We start from the raw sequence: 15,000 nt of genomic DNA on the forward strand, positions 1-15,000 counted from the left end.
GTAGTATGTACTGAAGTTGTAGGTTCTGTTTGTGTAGTGGTAGTATGTACTGAAGTTGTTAGTTGTGTTTGTGTAGTGGTAGTATGTACTGAAGTTGTTAGTTGTGTTTGTGTAGTGGTAGTATGTACTGAAGTTGTTAGTTGTGTTTGTGTAGTGGTAGTATATACTGAAGTTGTTAGTTGTGTTTGTGTAGTGGTAGTATGTACTGAAGTTGTTAGTTGTGTTTGTGTAGTGGTAGAATGTACTGAAGTCGTTTGTTGTGTTTGTGTAGTGGTAGTATGTACTGAAGTTGTTAGTTGTGTTTGTGTAGTGGTAGTATGTACTGAAGTTGTTAGTTGTGTTTGTGTAGTGGTAGTATGTACTGAAGTTGTTAGTTGTGTTTGTGTAGTGGTAGTATGTACTGAAGTTGTTAGTTGTGTTTGTGTAGTGGTAGTATGTACTGAAGTTGTTAGTTGTGTTTGTGTAGTGGTAGTATGTACTGAAGTTGTTAGTTGTGTTTGTGTAGTGGTAGTATGTACTGAAGTTGTTAGTTGTGCGTGTGTAGTGGTAGTATGTACTGAAGTTGTTAGTTGTGTTTGTGTAGTGGTAGTATGTACTGAAGTTGTTAGTTGTGTTTGTGTAGTGGTAGTATGTACTGAATTTGTAGGTTCTGTTTCTGTAGTGGTAGTATGTACTGAAGTTGTTAGTTGTGTTTGTGTAGTGGTAGTATGTACTGAAGTTGTTAGTTGTGTTTGTGTAGTGGTAGTATGTACTGAAGTTGTTAGTTGTGTTTGTGTAGTGGTAGTATGTACTGAAGTTGTTAGTTGTGCGTGTGTAGTGGTAGTATGTACTGAAGTTGTTAGTTGTGTTTGTGTAGTGGTAGTATGTACTGAAGTTGTTAGTTGTGTTTGTGTAGTGGTAGTATGTACTGAAGTTGTTAGTTCTCTTTTTGTAGGGTTAGTATGTACTGAAGTTGTAGGTTCTGTGTGTGTAGTGGTAGTATGTACTGAAGTTGTTAGTTGTTTTTGTGTAGTGGTAGTATGTACTGAATTTGTTAGTTGTGTTTGTGTAGTGGTAGTATGTACTGAAGTTGTTAGTTGTGTTTGTGTAGTGGTAGTATGTACTGAAGTTGTTAGTTGTGTTTGTGTAGTGGTAGTATGTACTGAAGTTGTTAGTTGTGTTTGTGTAGTGGCAGTATGTACTGAAGTTGTTAGTTGTGTTTGTGTAGTGGTAGTATGTACTGAAGTTGTTAGTTGTGTTTGTGTAGTGGTAGTATGTACTGAAGTTGTTAGTTGTGTTTGTGTAGTGGTAGTATGTACTGAAGTTGTTAGTTGTGCGTGTGTAGTGATAGTATGTACTGAAGTTGTTAGTTGTGTTTGTGTAGTGGTAGTATGTACTGAAGTTGTTAGTTGTGTTTGTGTAGTGGTAGTATGTACTGAAGTTGTAGGTTCTGTTTGTGTAGAGGTAGTATGTACTGAAGTTGTTAGTTGTGTTTGTGTAGTGGTAGTATGTACTGAAGTTGTTAGTTGTGTTTGTGTAGTGGTAGTATGTACTGAAGTTGTAGGTTCTGTTTGTGTAGAGGTAGTATGTACTGAAGTTGTTAGTTGTGTTTGTGTAGTGGTAGTATGTACTGAAGTTGTTAGTTGTGTTTGTGTAGTGGTAGTATGTACTGAAGTTGTTAGTTATGTTTGTGTATTGGTAGTATGTACTGAAGTTATTAGTTGTGTTTGTGTAGTGGTAGTATGTACTGAAGTTGTTAGTTGTGTTTGTGTAGTGGTAGTATGTACTGAAGTTGTTAGTTGTGTTTGTGTAGTGGTAGTATGTACTGAAGTTGTTAGTTGTGTTTGTGTAGTTGTAGTATGTACTGAAGTTGTTAGTTGTGTTTGTGTAGTGGTAGTATGTACTGAAGTTGTTAGTTGTGTTTGTGTAGCGGTAGTATGTACTGAAGTTGTTAGTTGTGTTTGTGTAGTGGCAGTATGTACTGAAGTTGTTAGTTGTGTTTGTGCAGTGGTAGTATGTACTGAAGTTGTTAGTTGTGTTTGTGTAGTGGTAGTATGTACTGAAGTTGTTAGTTGTGTTTGTGTAGTGGTAGTATGTACTGAAGTTGTTAGTTGTGTTTGTGTAGTGGTAGTATGTACTGAAGTTGTTAGTTGTGTTTGTGTAGTGGTAGTATGTACTGAAGTTGTTAGTTGTGTTTGTGTAGTGGTAGTATGATCTGAAGTTGTTAGTTGTGTTTGTGTAGTGGTAGTATGTACTGAAGTTGTTAGTTGTGTTTGTGTAGTGGTAGTATGTACTGAAGTTGTTAGTTGTGTTTGTGTAGTGGTAGTATGTACTGAAGTTGTTAGTTGTGTTTGTGTAGTGGTAGTATGTACTGAAGTCGTTTGTTGTGTTTGTGTAGTGGTAGTATGTACTGAAGTTGTTAGTTGTGTTTGTGTAGTGGTAGTATGTACTGAAGTCGTTTGTTGTGTTTGTGTAGTGGTAGTATGTACTGAAGTTGTTAGTTGTGTTTGTGTAGTGGTAGTATGTACTGAAGTTGTTAATTGTGTTTGTGTAGTGGTAGTATGTACTGAAGTTGTTAGTTGTGTGTGTGTAGTGGTAGTATGTACTGAAGTTGTTAGTTGTGCGTGTGTAGTGGTAGTATGTACTGAAGTTGTTAGTTGTGTTTGTGTAGTGGTAGTATGTACTGAAGTTGTTAGTTGTGTTTGTGTAGTGGTAGTATGTACTGAAGTTGTAGGTTCTGTTTGTGTAGTGGTAGTATGTACTGAAGTTGTTAGTTGTGTTTGTGTAGTGGTAGTATGTACTGAAGTTGTTAGTTGTGTTTGTGTAGTGGTAGTATGTACTGAAGTTGTTAGTTGTGTTTGTGTAGTGGTAGTATGTACTGAAGTTGTTACTTGTGCGTGTGTAGGGTTAGTATGTACTGAAGTTGTTAGTTGTGTTTGTGTAGTGGTAGTATGTACTGAAGTTGTTAGTTGTGTTTGTGTAGTGGTAGTATGTACTGAAGTTGTTAGTTCTCTTTTTGTAGGGTTAGTATGTACTGAAGTTGTAGGTTCTGTGTGTGTAGTGGTAGTATGTACTGAAGTTGTTAGTTGTGTTTGTGTAGTGGTAGTATGTACTGAAGTTGTTAGTTGTGTTTGTGTAGTGGTAGTATGTACTGAAGTTGTTAGTTGTGTTTGTGTAGTTGTAGTATGTACTGAAGTTGTTAGTTGTGTTTGTGTAGTGGTAGTATGATCTGAAGTTGTTAGTTGTGTTTGTGTAGTGGTAGTATGTACTGAAGTTGTAGGTTCTGTTTGTGTAGTGGTAGTATGTACTGAATTTGTTAGTTGTGTTTGTGTAGTGGTTGTATGTACTGTAGTTGTGTTTGTGTAGTGGTAGTATGTACTGAAGTTGTTAGTTGTGTTTGTGTAGTGGTAGTATGTACTGAAGTTGTTAGTTGTGTTTGTGTAGTGGCAGTATGTACTGAAGTTGTTAGTTGTGTTTGTGTAGTGGTAGTATGTACTGAAGTTGTTAGTTGTGTTTGTGTAGTGGTAGTATATACTGAAGTTGTTAGTTGTGTTTGTGTAGTGGTAGTATGTACTGAAGTTGTTAGTTGTGTTTGTGTAGTGGTAGTATGTACTGAAGTCGTTTGTTGTGTTTGTGTAGTGGTAGTATGTACTGAAGTTGTTAGTTGTGTTTGTGTAGTGGTAGTATGTACTGAAGTTGTAGGTTCTGTTTGTGTAGTGGTAGTATGTACTGAATTTGTTAGTTGTGTTTGTGTAGTGGTAGTATGTACTGAAGTTGTTAGTTGTGTTTGTGTAGTGGTAGTATGTACTGAAGTTGTTAGTTGTGTTTGTGTAGTGGTAGTATGTACTGAAGTTGTAGGTTCTGTTTCTGTAGTGGTAGTATGTACTGAAGTTGTTAGTTGTGTTTGTGTAGTGGTAGTATGTACTGAAGTTGTTAGTTGTGTTTGTGTAGTGGTAGTATGTACTGAAGTTGTTAGTTGTGTTTGTGTAGTGGTAGTATGTACTGAAGTTGTTAGTTCTCTTTTTGTAGGGGTAGTATGTACTGAAGTTGTTAGTTGTGTTTGTGTAGTGGTAGTATGTACTGAAGTTGTTAGTTGTGTTTGTGTAGTGGTAATATGTACTGAAGTTGTAGGTTCTGTTTGTGTAGTGGTAGTATGTACTGAATTTGTTAGTTGTGTTTGTGTAGTGGTAGTATGTACTGTAGTTGTGTTTGTGTAGTGGTAGTATGTACTGAAGTTGTTAGTTGTGTTTGTGTAGTGGTAGTATGTACTGAAGTTGTTAGTTGTGTTTGTGTAGTGGCAGTATGTACTGAAGTTGTTAGTTGTGTTTGTGTAGTGGTAGTATGTACTGAAGTTGTTATTTGTGTTTGTGTAGTGGTAGTATATACTGAAGTTGTTAGTTGTGTTTGTGTAGTGGTAGTATGTACTGAAGTTGTTAGTTGTGTTTGTGTAGTGGTAGTATGTACTGAAGTTGTTTGTTGTGTTTGTGTAGTGGTAGTATGTACTGAAGTTGTTAGTTGTGTTTGTGTAGTGGTAGTATGTACTGAAGTTGTAGGTTCTGTTTGTGTAGTGGTAGTATGTACTGAATTTGTTAGTTGTGTTTGTGTAGTGGTAATATGTACTGAAGTTGTTAGTTGTGTTTGTGTAGTGGTAGTATGTACTGAAGTTGTTAGTTGTGTTTGTGTAGTGGTAGTATGTACTGAAGTTGTAGGTTCTGTTTCTGTAGTGGTAGTATGTACTGAAGTTGTTAGTTGTGTTTGTGTAGTGGTAGTATGTACTGAAGTTGTTAGTTGTGTTTGTGTAGTGGTAGTATGTACTGAAGTTGTTAGTTGTGTTTGTGTAGTGGTAGTATGTACTGAAGTTGTTAGTTCTCTTTTTGTAGGGGTAGTATGTACTGAAGTTGTTAGTTGTGTTTGTGTAGTGGTAGTATGTACTGAAGTTGTTAGTTGTGTTTGTGTAGTGGTAGTATGTACTGAAGTTGTTAGTTGTGTTTGTGTAGTTGTAGTATGTACTGAAGTTGTTAGTTGTGTTTGTGTAGTGGTAGTATGATCTGAAGTTGTTAGTTGTGTTTGTGTAGTGGTAGTATGTACTGAAGTTGTAGGTTCTGTTTGTGTAGTGGTAGTATGTACTGAATTTGTTAGTTGTGTTTGTGTAGTGGTAGTATGTACTGTAGTTGTGTTTGTGTAGTGGTAGTATGTACTGAAGTTGTTAGTTGTGTTTGTGTAGTGGTAGTATGTACTGAAGTTGTTAGTTGTGTTTGTGTAGTGGCAGTATGTACTGAAGTTGTTAGTTGTGTTTGTGTAGTGGTAGTATGTACTGAAGTTGTTAGTTGTGTTTGTGTAGTGGTAGTATATACTGAAGTTGTTAGTTGTGTTTGTGTAGTGGTAGTATGTACTGAAGTTGTTAGTTGTGTTTGTGTAGTGGTAGTATGTACTGAAGTCGTTTGTTGTGTTTGTGTAGTGGTAGTATGTACTGAAGTTGTTAGTTGTGTTTGTGTAGTGGTAGTATGTACTGAAGTTGTAGGTTCTGTTTGTGTAGTGGTAGTATGTACTGAATTTGTTAGTTGTGTTTGTGTAGTGGTAGTATGTACTGAAGTTGTTAGTTGTGTTTGTGTAGTGGTAGTATGTACTGAAGTTGTTAGTTGTGTTTGTGTAGTGGTAGTATGTACTGAAGTTGTAGGTTCTGTTTCTGTAGTGGTAGTATGTACTGAAGTTGTTAGTTGTGTTTGTGTAGTGGTAGTATGTACTGAAGTTGTTAGTTGTGTTTGTGTAGTGGTAGTATGTACTGAAGTTGTTAGTTGTGTTTGTGTAGTGGTAGTATGTACTGAAGTTGTTAGTTGTGTTTGTGTAGTGGTAGTATGTACTGAAGTTGTTAGTTGTGTTTGTGTAGTGGTAGTATGTACTGAAGTTGTTAGTTGTGTTTGTGTAGTGGTAGTATGTACTGAAGTTGTTAGTTCTCTTTTTGTAGGGTTAGTATGTACTGAAGTTGTAGGTTCTGTGTGTGTAGTGGTAGTATGTACTGAAGTTGTTAGTTGTGTTTGTGTAGTGGTAGTATGTACTGAAGTTGTTAGTTGTGTTTGTGTAGTGGTAGTAGGTACTGAAGTTGTAGGTTCTGTTTGTGTAGTGGTAGTATGTACTGAAGTTGTTAGTTGTGTTTGTGTAGTGGTAGTATGTACTGAAGTTGTTAGTTGTGTTTGTGTAGTGGTAGTATGTACTGAAGTTGTTAGTTGTGTTTGTGTAGTGGTAGTATGTACTGAAGTTGTTAGTTGTGTTTGTGTAGTGGTAGTATGTACTGAAGTTGTTAGTTGTGTTTGTGTAGTGGTAGTATGTACTGAAGTTGTTAGTTCTCTTTGTGTAGTGGTAGTATGTACTGAAGTTGTTAGTTCTCTTTGTGTAGTGGTAGTATGTACTGAAGTTGTTAGTTGTGTTTGTGTAGTGGTAGTATGTACTGAAGTTGTTAGTTGTGTTTGTGTAGTGGTAGTATGTACTGAAGTTGTTAGTTGTGTTTGTGTAGCGGTAGTATGTACTGAAGTTGTTAGTTGTGTTTGTGTAGTGGTAGTATGTACTGAAGTTGTTAGTTGTGTTTGTGTAGTGGTAGTATGTACTGAAGTTGTTAGTTGTGTTTGTGTAGTGGTAGTATGTACTGAAGTTGTTAGTTGTGTTTGTGTAGTGGTAGTATGTACTGAAGTTGTTAGTTGTGTTTGTGTAGTGGTAGTATGTACTGAAGTTGTTAGTTGTGTTTGTGTAGTGGTAGTATGTACTGAAGTTGTTAGTTGTGTTTGTGTAGTGGTAGTATGTACTGAAGTTGTTAGTTGTGTTTGTGTAGTGGTAGTATGTACTGAAGTTGTTAGTTGTGTTTGTGTAGTGGTAGTATGTACTGAAGTTGTTAGTTCTCTTTGTGTAGTGGTAGTATGTACTGAAGTTGTTAGTTCTCTTTGTGTAGTGGTAGTATGTACTGAAGTTGTTTGTTGTGTTTGTGTAGTGGTAGTATGTACTGAAGTTGTTAGTTGTGTTTGTGTAGTGGTAGTATGTACTGAAGTTGTTAGTTGTGTTTGTGTAGCGGTAGTATGTACTGAAGTTGTTAGTTGTGTTTGTGTAGTGGTAGTATGTACTGAAGTTGTTAGTTGTGTTTGTGTAGTGGTAGTATGTACTGAAGTTGTTAGTTGTGTTTGTGTAGTGGTAGTATGTACTGAAGTTGTTAGTTGTGTTTGTGTAGTGGTAGTATGTACTGAAGTTGTTAGTTGTGTTTGTGTAGTGGTAGTATGTACTGAAGTTGTTAGTTGTGTTTGTGTAGTGGTAGTATGTACTGAAGTTGTTAGTTGTGTTTGTGTAGTGGTAGTATGTACTGAAGTTGTTAGTTCTCTTTGTGTAGTGGTAGTATGTACTGAAGTTGTTAGTTCTCTTTGTGTAGTGGTAGTATGTACTGAAGTTGTTAGTTGTGTTTGTGTAGTGGTAGTATGTACTGAAGTTGTTAGTTGTGTTTGTGTAGTGGTAGTATGTACTGAAGTTGTTAGTTGTGTTTGTGTAGCGGTAGTATGTACTGAAGTTGTTAGTTGTGTTTGTGTAGTGGTAGTATGTACTGAAGTTGTTAGTTGTGTTTGTGTAGTGGTAGTATGTACTGAAGTTGTTAGTTGTGTTTGTGTAGTGGTAGTATGTACTGAAGTTGTTAGTTGTGTGTGTGAATTGGTAGTATGTACTGAAGTTGTTAGTTGTGCGTGTGTAGTGGTAGTATGTACTGAAGTTGTAGGTTCTGTGTGTGTAGTGGTAGTATGTACTGAAGTTGTTAGTTGTGTTTGTGTAGTGGTAGTATGTACTGAAGTTGTTAGTTGTGTTTGTGTAGTGGTAGTATGTACTGAAGTTGTTAGTTGTGTTTGTGTAGTGGTAGTATGTACTGAAGTTGTTAGTTGTGTTTGTGTAGTGGTAGTATGTACTGAAGTTGTTAGTTGTGTTTGTGTAGTGGTAGTATGTACTGCAGTTGTTAGTTCTCTTTGTGTAGTGGTAGTATGTACTGAAGTTGTTAGTTGTGTTTGTGTAGTGGTAGTATGTACTGAAGTTGTTAGTTCTCTTTGTGTAGTGGTAGTATGTACTGAAGTTGTTAGTTCTCTTTGTGTAGTGGTAGTATGTACTGAAGTTGTTAGTTGTGTTTGTGTAGTGGTAGTATGTACTGAAGTTGTTAGTTGTGTTTGTGTAGTGGTAGTATGTACTGACGTTGTTAGTTGTGTTTGTGTAGTGGTAGTATGTACTGAAGTTGTTAGTTGTGTTTGTGTAGTGGTAGTATATACTGAAGTTGTTAGTTGTGTTTGTGTAGTGGTAGTATGTATTGAAGTTGTTAGTTGTGTGTGTGTGTAGTGGTAGTATGTACTGAAGTTGTTAGTTTGTGTGTGAATTGGTAGTATGTACTGAAGTTGTTAGTTGTGCGTGTGTAGTGGTAGTATGTACTGAAGTTGTAGGTTCTGTGTGTGTAGTGGTAGTATGTACTGAAGTTGTTAGTTGTGTTTGTGTAGTGGTAGTATGTACTGAAGTTGTTAGTTGTGTTTGTGTAGTGGTAGTATGTACTGAAGTTGTTAGTTGTGTTTGTGTAGTGGTAGTATGTACTGAAGTTGTTAGTTGTGTTTGTGTAGTGGTAGTATGTACTGAAGTTGTTAGTTGTGTTTGTGTAGTGGTAGTATGTACTGAAGTTGTTAGTTGTGTTTGTGTAGTGGTAGTATGTACTGAAGTTGTTAAGTTCTCTTTGTGTAGTGGTAGTATGTACTGAAGTTGTTAGTTCTCTTTGTGTAGTGGTAGTATGTACTGAAGTTGTTAGTTGTGTTTGTGTAGTGGTAGTATGTACTGAAGTTGTTAGTTGTGTTTGTGTAGTGGTAGTATGTACTGAAGTTGTTAGTTGTGTTTGTGTAGCGGTAGTATGTACTGAAGTTGTTAGTTGTGTTTGTGTAGTGGTAGTATGTACTGAAGTTGTTAGTTGTGTTTGTGTAGTGGTAGTATGTACTGAAGTTGTTAGTTGTGTTTGTGTAGTGGTAGTATGTACTGAAGTTGTTAGTTGTGTTTGTGTAGTGGTAGTATGTACTGAAGTTGTTAGTTGTGTTTGTGTAGTGGTAGTATGTACTGAAGTTGTTAGTTGTGTTTGTGTAGTGGTAGTATGTACTGAAGTTGTTAGTTGTGTTTGTGTAGTGGTAGTATGTACTGAAGTTGTTAGTTCTCTTTGTGTAGTGGTAGTATGTACTGAAGTTGTTAGTTCTCTTTGTGTAGTGGTAGTATGTACTGAAGTTGTTAGTTGTGTTTGTGTAGTGGTAGTATGTACTGAAGTTGTTAGTTGTGTTTGTGTAGTGGTAGTATGTACTGAAGTTGTTAGTTGTGTTTGTGTAGCGGTAGTATGTACTGAAGTTGTTAGTTGTGTTTGTGTAGTGGTAGTATGTACTGAAGTTGTTAGTTGTGTTTGTGTAGTGGTAGTATGTACTGAAGTTGTTAGTTGTGTTTGTGTAGTGGTAGTATGTACTGAAGTTGTTAGTTGTGTGTGTGAATTGGTAGTATGTACTGAAGTTGTTAGTTGTGCGTGTGTAGTGGTAGTATGTACTGAAGTTGTAGGTTCTGTGTGTGTAGTGGTAGTATGTACTGAAGTTGTTAGTTGTGTTTGTGTAGTGGTAGTATGTACTGAAGTTGTTAGTTGTGTTTGTGTAGTGGTAGTATGTACTGAAGTTGTTAGTTGTGTTTGTGTAGTGGTAGTATGTACTGAAGTTGTTAGTTGTGTTTGTGTAGTGGTAGTATGTACTGAAGTTGTTAGTTGTGTTTGTGTAGTGGTAGTATGTACTGAAGTTTTTAGTTGTGTTTGTGTAGTGGTAGTATGTACTGAAGTTGTTAGTTGTGTTTGTGTAGTGGTAGTATGTACTGAAGTTGTTAGTTCTCTTTTTGTAGGGTTAGTATGTACTGAAGTTGTAGGTTCTGTGTGTGTAGTGGTAGTATGTGCTGAAGTTGTTAGTTGTGTTTGTGTAGTGGTAGTATGTACTGAAGTTGTTAGTTGTGTTTGTGTAGTGGTAGTATGTACTGAAGTTGTTAGTTGTGTTTGTGTAGTGGTAGTATGTACTGAAGTTGTTAGTTGTGTTTGTGTAGTGGTAGTATGTACTGAAGTTGTTAGTTGTGTTTGTGTAGTGGTAGTATGTACTGAAGTTGTTAGTTCTCTTTGTGTAGTGGTAGTATGTACTGAAGTTGTTAGTTCTCTTTGTGTAGTGGTAGTATGTACTGAAGTTGTTAGTTGTGTTTGTGTAGTGGTAGTATGTACTGAAGTTGTTAGTTGTGTTTGTGTAGTGGTAGTATGTACTGAAGTTGTTAGTTGTGTTTGTGTAGCGGTAGTATGTACTGAAGTTGTTAGTTGTGTTTGTGTAGTGGTAGTATGTACTGAAGTTGTTAGTTGTGTTTGTGTAGTGGTAGTATGTACTGAAGTTGTTAGTTGTGTTTGTGTAGTGGTAGTATGTACTGAAGTTGTTAGTTGTGTTTGTGTAGTGGTAGTATGTACTGAAGTTGTTAGTTGTGTTTGTGTAGTGGTAGTATGTACTGAAGTTGTTAGTTGTGTTTGTGTAGTGGTAGTATGTACTGAAGTTGTTAGTTGTGTTTGTGTAGTGGTAGTATGTACTGAAGTTGTTAGTTGTGTTTGTGTAGTGGTAGTATGTACTGAAGTTGTTAGTTCTCTTTGTGTAGTGGTAGTATGTACTGAAGTTGTTAGTTGTGTTTGTGTAGTGGTAGTATGTACTGAAGTTGTTAGTTGTGTTTGTGTAGTGGTAGTATGTACTGAAGTTGTTAGTTGTGTTTGTGTAGCGGTAGTATGTACTGAAGTTGTTAGTTGTGTTTGTGTAGTGGTAGTATGTACTGAAGTTGTTAGTTGTGTTTGTGTAGTGGTAGTATGTACTGAAGTTGTTAGTTGTGTTTGTGTAGTGGTAGTATGTACTGAAGTTGTTAGTTGTGTGTGTGAATTGGTAGTATGTACTGAAGTTGTTAGTTGTGCGTGTGTAGTGGTAGTATGTACTGAAGTTGTTAGTTGTGTTTGTGTAGCGGTAGTATGTACTGAAGTTGTTAGTTGTGTTTGTGTAGTGGTAGTATGTACTGAAGTTGTAGGTTCTGTGTGTGTAGTGGTAGTATGTACTGAAGTTGTTAGTTGTGTTTGTGTAGTGGTAGTATGTACTGAAGTTGTTAGTTGTGCTTGTGTAGTGGTAGTATGTTCTGAAGTTGTTAGTTGTGTTTGTGTAGTGGTAGTATGTACTGAAGTTGTTAGTTCTCTTTTTGTAGGGTTAGTATGTACTGAAGTTGTAGGTTCTGTGTGTGTAGTGGTAGTATGTACTGAAGTTGTTAGTTGTGTTTGTGTAGTGGTAGTATGTACTGAAGTTGTTAGTTGTGTTTGTTTAGTGGTAGTATGTACTGAAGTTGTTAGTTGTGTTTGTGTAGTGGTAGTATGTACTGAAGTTGTTAGTTGTGTTTGTGTAGTGGTAGTATGTACTGAAGTTGTTAGTTGTGTTTGTGTAGTGGTAGTATGTACTGAAGTTGTTAGTTCTCTTTGTGTAGTGGTAGTATGTACTGAAGTTGTTAGTTCTCTTTGTGTAGTGGTAGTATGTACTGAAGTTGTTAGTTGTGTTTGTGTAGTGGTAGTATGTACTGAAGTTGTTAGTTGTGTTTGTGTAGTGGTAGTATGTACTGAAGTTGTTAGTTGTGTTTGTGTAGCGGTAGTATGTACTGAAGTTGTTAGTTGTGTTTGTGTAGTGGTAGTATGTACTGAAGTTGTTAGTTGTGTTTGTGTAGTGGTAGTATGTACTGAAGTTGTTAGTTGTGTTTGTGTAGTGGTAGTATGTACTGAAGTTGTTAGTTGTGCTTGTGTAGTGGTAGTATGTTCTGAAGTTGTTAGTTGTGTTTGTGTAGTGGTAGTATGTACTGAAGTTGTTAGTTCTCTTTTTGTAGGGTTAGTATGTACTGAAGTTGTAGGTTCTGTGTGTGTAGTGGTAGTATGTACTGAAGTTGTTAGTTGTGTTTGTGTAGTGGTAGTATGTACTGAAGTTGTTAGTTGTGTTTGTTTAGTGGTAGTATGTACTGAAGTTGTTAGTTGTGTTTGTGTAGTGGTAGTATGTACTGAAGTTGTTAGTTGTGTTTGTGTAGTGGTAGTATGTACTGAAGTTGTTAGTTGTGTTTGTGTAGTGGTAGTATGTACTGAAGTTGTTAGTTCTCTTTGTGTAGTGGTAGTATGTACTGAAGTTGTTAGTTCTCTTTGTTTAGTGGTAGTATGTACTGAAGTTGTTAGTTGTGTTTGTGTAGTGGTAGTATGTACTGAAGTTGTTAGTTGTGTTTGTGTAGTGGTAGTATGTACTGAAGTTGTTAGTTGTGTTTGTGTAGTGGTAGTATGTACTGAAGTTGTTAGTTGTGTTTGTGTAGCGGTAGTATGTACTGAAGTTGTTAGTTGTGTTTGTGTAGTGGTAGTATGTACTGAAGTTGTTAGTTGTGTTTGTGTAGTGGTAGTATGTACTGAAGTTGTTAGTTGTGTTTGTGTAGTGGTAGTATGTACTGAAGTTGTTAGTTGTGTTTGTGTAGTGGTAGTATGTACTGAAGTTGTTAGTTGTGTGTGTGTGTAGTGGTAGTATGTACTGAAGTTGTTAGTTGTGTTTGTGTAGTGGTAGTATGTACTGAAGTTGTTAGTTGTGTTTGTGTAGTGGTAGTATGTACTGAAGTTGTTAGTTCTCTTTGTGTAGTGGTAGTATGTACTGAAGTTGTTAGTTGTGTTTGTGTAGTGGTAGTATGTACTGAAGTTGTTAGTTGTGTTTGTGTAGCGGTAGTATGTACTGAAGTTGTTAGTTGTGTTTGTGTAGTGGTAGTATGTACTGAAGTTGTTAGTTGTGTTTGTGTAGTGGTAGTATGTACTGAAGTTGTTAGTTGTGTTTGTGTAGTGGTAGTATGTACTGAAGTTGTTAGTTGTGTTTGTGTAGTGGTAGTAAATACTGAAGTTGTTAGTTGTGTTTGTGTAGTGGTAGTATGTACTGAAGTTGTTAGTTGTGTTTGTGTAGTGGTAGTATGTACTGACGTTGTTAGTTGTGTTTGTGTAGTGGTAGTATGTATTGAAGTTGTTAGTTGTGTGTGTGTGTAGTGGTAGTATGTACTGAAGTTGTTAGTTGTGTTTGTGTAGTGGTAGTATGTACTGAAGTTGTTAGTTGTGTGTGTGTGTGTAGTGGTAGTATGTACTGAAGTTGTTAGTTGTGTTTGTGTAGTGGTAGTATGTACTGAAGTTGTTAGTTGTGTTTGTGTAGTGGTAGTATGTACTGAAGTTGTTAGTTGTGTTTGTGTAGTGGTAGTATGTACTGAAGTTGTTAGTTGTGTTTGTGTAGTGGTAGTATGTACTGAAGTTGTTAGTTGTGTTTGTGTAGTGGTAGTATGTACTGAAGTTGTTAGTTGTGTTTGTGTAGTGGTAGTATGTACTGAAGTTGTTAGTTGTGTTTGTGTAGTGGTAGTATGTACTGAAGTTGTTAGTTGTGTTTGTGTAGTGGTAGTATGTACTGAAGTTGTTAGTTGTGTTTGTGTAGTGGTAGTATGTACTGAAGTTGTTAGTTGTGTTTGTGTAGTGGTAGTATGTACTGAAGTTGTTAGTTGTGTGTGTGTGTAGTGGTAGTATGTACTGAAGTTGTTAGTTGTGTTTGTGTAGTGGTAGTATGTACTGAAGTTGTTAGTTGTGTTTGTGTAGTGGTAGTATGTACTGACGTTGTTAGTTGTGTTTGTGTAGTGGTAGTATGTACTGAAGTTGTTAGTTGTGTTTGTGTAGTGGTAGTATGTACTGAAGTTGCTAGTTGTGTTTGTGTAGTGGTAGTATATACTGAAGTTGTTAGTTGTGTTTGTGTAGTGGTAGTATGTACTGAAGTTGTTAGTTGTGTTTGTGTAGTGGTAGTATGTACTGAAGTTGTTAGTTGTGTTTGTGTAGTGGTAGTATGTACTGAAGTTGTTAGTTGTGTTTGTGTAGTGGTAGTATGTACTGAAGTTGTTAGTTGTGTTTGTGTAGTTGTAGTATGTACTGAAGTTGTTAGTTGTGTTTGTGTAGTTGTAGTATGTACTGAAGTTGTTAGTTGTGTTTGTGTAGTTGTAGTTGTAGTATGTTCTGAAGTTGTTAGTTGTGTTTGTGTAGTTGTAGTATGTACTGAAGTTGTTAGTTGTGTTTGTGTAGTGGTAGTATATACTGAAGTTGTTAGGTGTATGTAAGTCAGTACTCACTGCCTTCTCTGGTCATTCCAGGTTACTACTACGAGCTGGATGACTCGTATGATGAGAGTGATGAGGAAGAGGTCAGGGCCCACCTCAGGAGGGTAGCAGGGCAGCCCCCTCTCAAACTGGACGACTCCACGGAGGTACAGTTTTATCCTGCACACACACTCTATACACACTGTTATCTTCTGGCTTTATAATACCTTCCTGTCCCCCTGTAGAAAGTGGACTTCCTGTGTGTGTTTGGTCTGACCACGGTGTCACGACGCGACCACCTTGTGCAGCAGAAGAGGAGGAAGAGGAGGAGGATGCTGAGGGAACGCAGCCCCTCGCCCCCGGCTGTGCTGTCCAAACGCACCCCTCCTCCCCCGGCCCCCCTCAGCACCCACTTCACCCCAGAGGAGATGGACAGAGCCCCCGAACTGGAAGACAAGAAACGCTTCCTCACCATATTCAGCCTGTCCCACGTCTCTGTACAGCAGAGGAGAGGTATGTACCCTACATCCTAAACACTACACCCTACTCACCATCCAACCTCACCGCACAGAGCAACTAACCTCCTACCCCTAAAGCTGTCATGGACATGGTTATCAAGTCCACTGTGCTCTGGAGACATGTACACAGTGTGACAGACACCTGACATTTCACTATCTCTCTTTTACATTATAAACTGGGTGGTTCCAGCCCTGATTCTTGATTTGCTGAAAGCCGTTGTATATCAAACCGTATACCACGGGTAAGACCATTTGTTTTGACTGTTCTAATTACGTTGGTAACCAGTTTAGATGCGTTGTGCCTAAGAACAGCTCT

At 37.1% G+C, this 15,000-nt stretch overlaps 2 protein-coding genes across 2 annotated transcripts in view; both read left to right on the top strand.

Moving 5' to 3' along the window:
* Positions 1-15,000, top strand: part of LOC129854181 (cytochrome c oxidase subunit 4 isoform 1, mitochondrial-like) — a 230,642-nt gene that overhangs the window by 146,632 nt on the left and 69,010 nt on the right. The gene's annotated exons all lie outside the window — the stretch shown is intronic.
* LOC129852906 (genetic suppressor element 1-like) overlaps positions 1-15,000 on the top strand; it is a 27,771-nt gene that overhangs the window by 3,162 nt on the left and 9,609 nt on the right. The window contains exons 3-4 of the mRNA XM_055918510.1: positions 14,221-14,333; positions 14,412-14,679. Coding sequence (XP_055774485.1) covers positions 14,221-14,333; positions 14,412-14,679 — 381 coding nt within the window. The remainder of the gene's footprint in view (positions 1-14,220; positions 14,334-14,411; positions 14,680-15,000) is intronic.

The sequence above is a fragment of the Salvelinus fontinalis genome, chromosome 4 (genome assembly GCF_029448725.1).
Source record: "Salvelinus fontinalis isolate EN_2023a chromosome 4, ASM2944872v1, whole genome shotgun sequence".
NCBI classification, from domain to species: domain Eukaryota; kingdom Metazoa; phylum Chordata; class Actinopteri; order Salmoniformes; family Salmonidae; genus Salvelinus; species Salvelinus fontinalis.